General features: G+C 38.2%; 1 protein-coding gene across 1 annotated transcript in view; it reads left to right on the forward strand.

The window, feature by feature from the left end:
* Positions 1-4971, forward strand: part of LOC102855243 (chromosome unknown open reading frame, human C4orf17) — a 47666-nt gene extending 42695 nt beyond the window's left edge. The window contains exon 8 of the mRNA XM_006893109.1: positions 4841-4971. Within this exon, the coding sequence (XP_006893171.1) occupies positions 4841-4971 (131 nt within the window). The remainder of the gene's footprint in view (positions 1-4840) is intronic.
* Positions 4972-5173: the final 202 nt, after the last annotated feature.

Here is a 5173-nt window from a genome sequence, read left to right on the forward strand (position 1 = left end):
CTTTTTCTTCTGTTTTTGTTATGACCTTTTCCTTTCTTCTCTGATGGTATACTTTATATCATCCCAAAATTCATCTGGTCTTTGATCATTTTGTTTTCAATGCCTCAAACCTATTCCTAAGATGATCTTAAAATTCAGATGGAATTGATTCAAGATCATATCTTGGTTTCTATGGTCTTATTTTAATTTTCTTTGGCCTCAATTTGAACTTGCATATGAGTAATTGTTAGTCTGACCCACAGTCTGCTCCTGGCCTAGTTTTGACTACCAATATTGAGCTTCTTCAACAATTTCTTTCACAGTTGTAGTCAATCTAATTCCTATGCAGTGCATAAGGTGAGATGAGTGTGTAAAGTCATCACTTGTGTCTTTTAAAAAAGGTATTTGCAATGAATAAATCACTATAAATACAAAATTATATCATTCTATTTCCAGCCTCATTTCTACCACCAATCCCTTATTTTCAAATGACTATTCCTTCTTCACTGTTTCCCATTTTTGCATTCCAATCACCAATTATCATTAACACATTTTGATTGTATGTTTGGTTAATTTTAGATTGCAAGATTTGGTAAAAATTCTAAATTCATTACTGCTTTACTGGTCCATAAGGAAAGTCAAAAGGTTATAATCCAGGATAATAGCAGAATACAGTCAGGACAGCTTCTGAAATATGCTCACAGGTACCTCAGCCTTGAGCCTCATAGCTTTAGACCAGTGTTACAAAGTTCTCAGTCCTGCCAATTATAACTCTCTTCATCCTCCAAGTCCTCTAATAAATGTGTGCAAAGACTTAGCTCTGGTTTCAAGGGGAGGGTAGTAGTCCTAAGGCCATCTCTGTCTTATGTTACATTTCTGATCCTCTGCTTCGGTCACTGCTGCTATTGGCACTGTTACTATTAAGTCTAACTGCCACAAGAAGCTCTGGTTCTAAAGAACACCTACTGCATGCCTGCTTCTCCTTTGCTAGTGGTAAAACTCTCCCATTTTGTTGTGGATCCACTTGGTCTAATGGCAAGTCTAGCCAATCCACTTGTGGACTGGAGACTAGCCAATCCCCTAATGGACAGAATAACACATCCTATTTACATATTCCCACCCATTCACATGACAAAGCAAGTTAATGTATAGGAAATCCATTTTGGAAAAATAAGCCCATAACACCACAAGCAACCAAATTACATCTTTATTAACTGCCAAACTAATGAAAATCACAGCCCAGTCAAGCTGACATAGAACCTTAACCATCATAGCTGGCTTTATTCTTACTTACATCTTTCCATTTGTTATTGTTATATGTACATTATTAATATGAAAAATAGTTGGATAGATCTTTCACTATTGTCATAAATGTAAGATATAGGCTATGAACATAGAAAGTGAGGAGAGACTATATAAACATATGAAACAATGTAGCCTATAGAAAATATTTTCATGTATGGAGGAAATTAATTTTGTCTTTCTCTAATTGTTTTAGAATGTCAAGGCCAGAATCTGAAGGAAATAAGGGAGTCGCTAAAGGTTAAGTACAGTTTGTGATAATTACTGAATTGGTAGAAGGAAACCAGTGAATATCTAATTACTTGTTGTGGTAGTGACAGTGTACATCAAATTGAAATTGACTCATAGCTGACACTCCAGTGGGTTTTGGTGGTGGTTGTTGTTAAGTGCCATTGAGTCTCTTGCAACTCATAGTGACCCTATGTACAACAGCCCTAAACTCTTCTCTGACCTGTGCCAATCTGTCTTCAACACACCCATCCTGATTACCCCAGTCACTGAATCAATCCACCTTCTAGAGGGCCTTCCCCTCCTGCACCTGCCCTCCACCCTCCCAAGCATGATGTCCTTCTCCAAGGACCAGTCTCTCCTTACAACATGACCAAAGTATGTCAGACGAAGCCTCAGAATCTTTGCCTCCAAGGAGCAGCCCAGTTTAACCCTCTCCAGGATGAATCTGTTTGTTTTCTTAGCAGTCCATGATACCCTCAACACTCTTCTCCAACACCAAAGCTCAAAGGCATCAGTTTTCCTTCTATCCTCCTTGGTCATTGTCCAACTCTCTGATGCATAACAAGTGATTGCAAAGACGACAGCCTGTATCAGATGCTTCTTAGTCTCCAGAGAGACACTACTGCTCTTCAGTACTTTAGAGAGGTCCCTAACAACAGACTTTCCCATCATAATATGTCTTTTAATTTCCTGGCTACTGGTGCCAAGAGTGTTGACTGTGGAGCCAAGGAGACTAAAGCTGTGAAAAATCTCAATCTTTTCACCATCCAGTGGGTTGTTAGAGGCAGTAAATTGCATGGGAGACTTTCCATCTTTCTCCCCAGGAGCAACTGGTGTATTATACCATGTGCCTTTGGGTTGGCAGTGCAGTTCCTTCTGCTGCTGTTGTTGTTGTTATGTGCCGTCGAGTCGTTTGCGACTCATAGCGACCCTATGTACAACAGCCCTAAACCCTGCTCTATCCTGTGCCAATCGCACTGCCTTTGACACACCCATCCCAATTATCCCAGTCACTGAATCAATCTACCTCCTCATAGAGGGTCTTCCCTTCCTGCACTGTGCCCCCACTCTCTCCAGCATGATGTCCCTCTCTAAAGACCTGTCTCTCCTTACAACATGTTCAAAGTATGTCAGACGAAGTCCCAGAATTCCTTCTGCTAGACCACCAAAATGTCTTCTATTTAGAGGTGTGGATTTTTAAATATTGGTAGTTTTAGAAGAAAACCATAAATTAAAATGGTGCTTTCCATTTATAAAGGATATATTGCTGAATTTTTTTTCTGAATTTTTAACAGATAAATATGAATTTAATTTTGTTCTAAAAAGAAAAGTACCTCATCTTGACAGGCACTCTTTGAGAAGTGAGACAGTTGTTGCTGTTATGTGCCATCGAGTTGCTTGCGACTCATAGCGACCCTATGTACTAGAGCCCTAAACGCCAATCTATCCTGTGCCAACCTTGCTGTCTCCAACACACTCATTCCCAGCACTCCACTCACAGAATCAATCCATATCATTGAAGGTCTTCCTGTTCTGCACTGCCCCTTCACTCTCCCAAACATGATGTCCCTCTCCAAGGACCAGTCCCTCCTTGCAATATGCCCAAAGTACGTCAGATGAAGCTTCAGAATCCTTGACTCCAGGGAACATTCTGGCTTCACCCTCTCCAGGACAAACCTGTTTGTTCTCCTAGCAGTCCATGACAGTAGAACATCATATTGGTTTCTCAGAGTGAAAAACAAAGCTGTTTTAGCATAGGAACTACAGGTTGGTTGTACCAATTCAGCCACAAGAGAAGCCCTGGATTGATCCAACAAAATTATATTGATCTCAGATTTTTGGTTGTTCACAGATTTACTATCATGGAGTCAATTAACATTCAACTAAAGAAAACAGAGAAATGGAACAGCTATATGCAGATGCCTTATGAGTTACTGGCAATACAAGAGAACAATAGTTTTGTATCTCCACTAGCTTCCAAGCTCAAATCTACATTTGCCCAAACCTACAATTTAGATCAGGGGGAAAATACAGCCTTGATTCATAATATCCCAATTAAAGCATGTCCTACTCTTTAGAGCTCTACTGATAAACAAAAGTGGTTTAAATACACCTTCTACTCAGCAGGGGGAGGGAAAGGCAGACAGTTTCCTCCAGTGTGATTTACAGCCTTGGAAAGCTCCTGGAATGTCAATTATGAGTAGGACTCAACTTTACGGAAATGAAGAGAAATATGTTTGACAGTTTCTAGCTCCAAAACAAGCACACCAGCATGACAATAGAGCAATGACTATGAATTATGTCTACAAGGCTCAAACAAATGTCTGTCTTGTTATATCTACAATTTCCCTCTTATGCTAAGAATGACACAATCATCAATTTGAGTTCCTCAGAGTCACTCTAGACTTTCCTGGGGCTTGTAGGATTATTTTGATGTTAATGTAACTCCAAAGATGCTTTAACTGCTACTACTAGAGCAATGGTGAGTGTAGGTTAGAAATTAGAAAGTACTGACACTCCATAAATAGTTTGTATCTGGCCCCCCCCACACCGATTTCTTCCCATTCCAAAACTCTTAAAATTCATTGCCATCAAGGTGAAATCAACTCATGGCTGACCTTCCAGCATATTTTCAGATGCTATAAGTCACATGGGAGAAGATTGCCCAGCTTTCCCTCAAGGAGTTGCTAATCCTAATCAAGTCACACTGCCTTAGGGTTACCAGTGAAGCTTCCTATGGTCTAAATCACTGGAGAGCTCTATGTTCTTGGGTAATAAAATTGTGAAAGTGATTATTTATGTTATTCAAATTTGTCTTAGTCTATCTTGAAGACAAATTTGAATAATTGAATATGTTTTATGTAGATACTTGAATTTTTTATAAAGATTCTTAAACCACATCTTGTGTTGATGCTATGAACCTTCCCAAATATCATTACTTTTAAAATACAATCTTGAACTTTTGAGTATAACCGACTTGTTTTAATGTGCTAGTCTAGTCTCTTATTTTGTCTATCAGGGCCATAACATTTTCTTTTATCTCTCAATCATTCCATCCTTGAATATGAACTTTCTAAAATATGATTTCTACTCAAATTGCATTTGTTTCTTAGAATGAAAGAACATTATCCAGTGTGTAACAGAATAGCTCTTTGGATATGAGTAGGTGGTAAGAGAGAAAAAGCCAAATATATTCTTTTATAAATTTTGAATGCATCTGTTTAAGATTTTATATATCCTGTACTGATAAAATAGCAAAAGCTGAAATGTGTACCTTAGTTACAGTATTGTCTTATTTAGTGTCATCTTTTTTATTTTTCTATATCAGAGATTTCACACCAAACTCCACTGTTTATAAGAAGAAATAAGATGAAAATACCCATTACAGAATACTTCAGCAAGCCAAAGTCTCCTTCAAGGCCTAAAACTCAGGAAAGACTATCACGAAAACCAATGTGAGCAACGAGTACACAGCACGGAGGTGATCTCAGACCTCAAGGAGTGTGTTGCTATCCTTTAATACACTAAACATAGAGATTCTGGGTGGGATCAGATATTTCATTTTAGCTATGTTTACTTGTAACATCTAGTTATTAAAAATTTATATTTGGTATATATTAAAAAATCAATATTGTTATTGTTGTTGGATACTGTATCTAAC

This window comes from Elephantulus edwardii, unplaced genomic scaffold, assembly GCF_000299155.1.
Source record: "Elephantulus edwardii isolate Elephantulus edwardi_28Jun2011 unplaced genomic scaffold, EleEdw1.0 scaffold00122, whole genome shotgun sequence".
Lineage (NCBI taxonomy): Eukaryota > Metazoa > Chordata > Mammalia > Macroscelidea > Macroscelididae > Elephantulus > Elephantulus edwardii.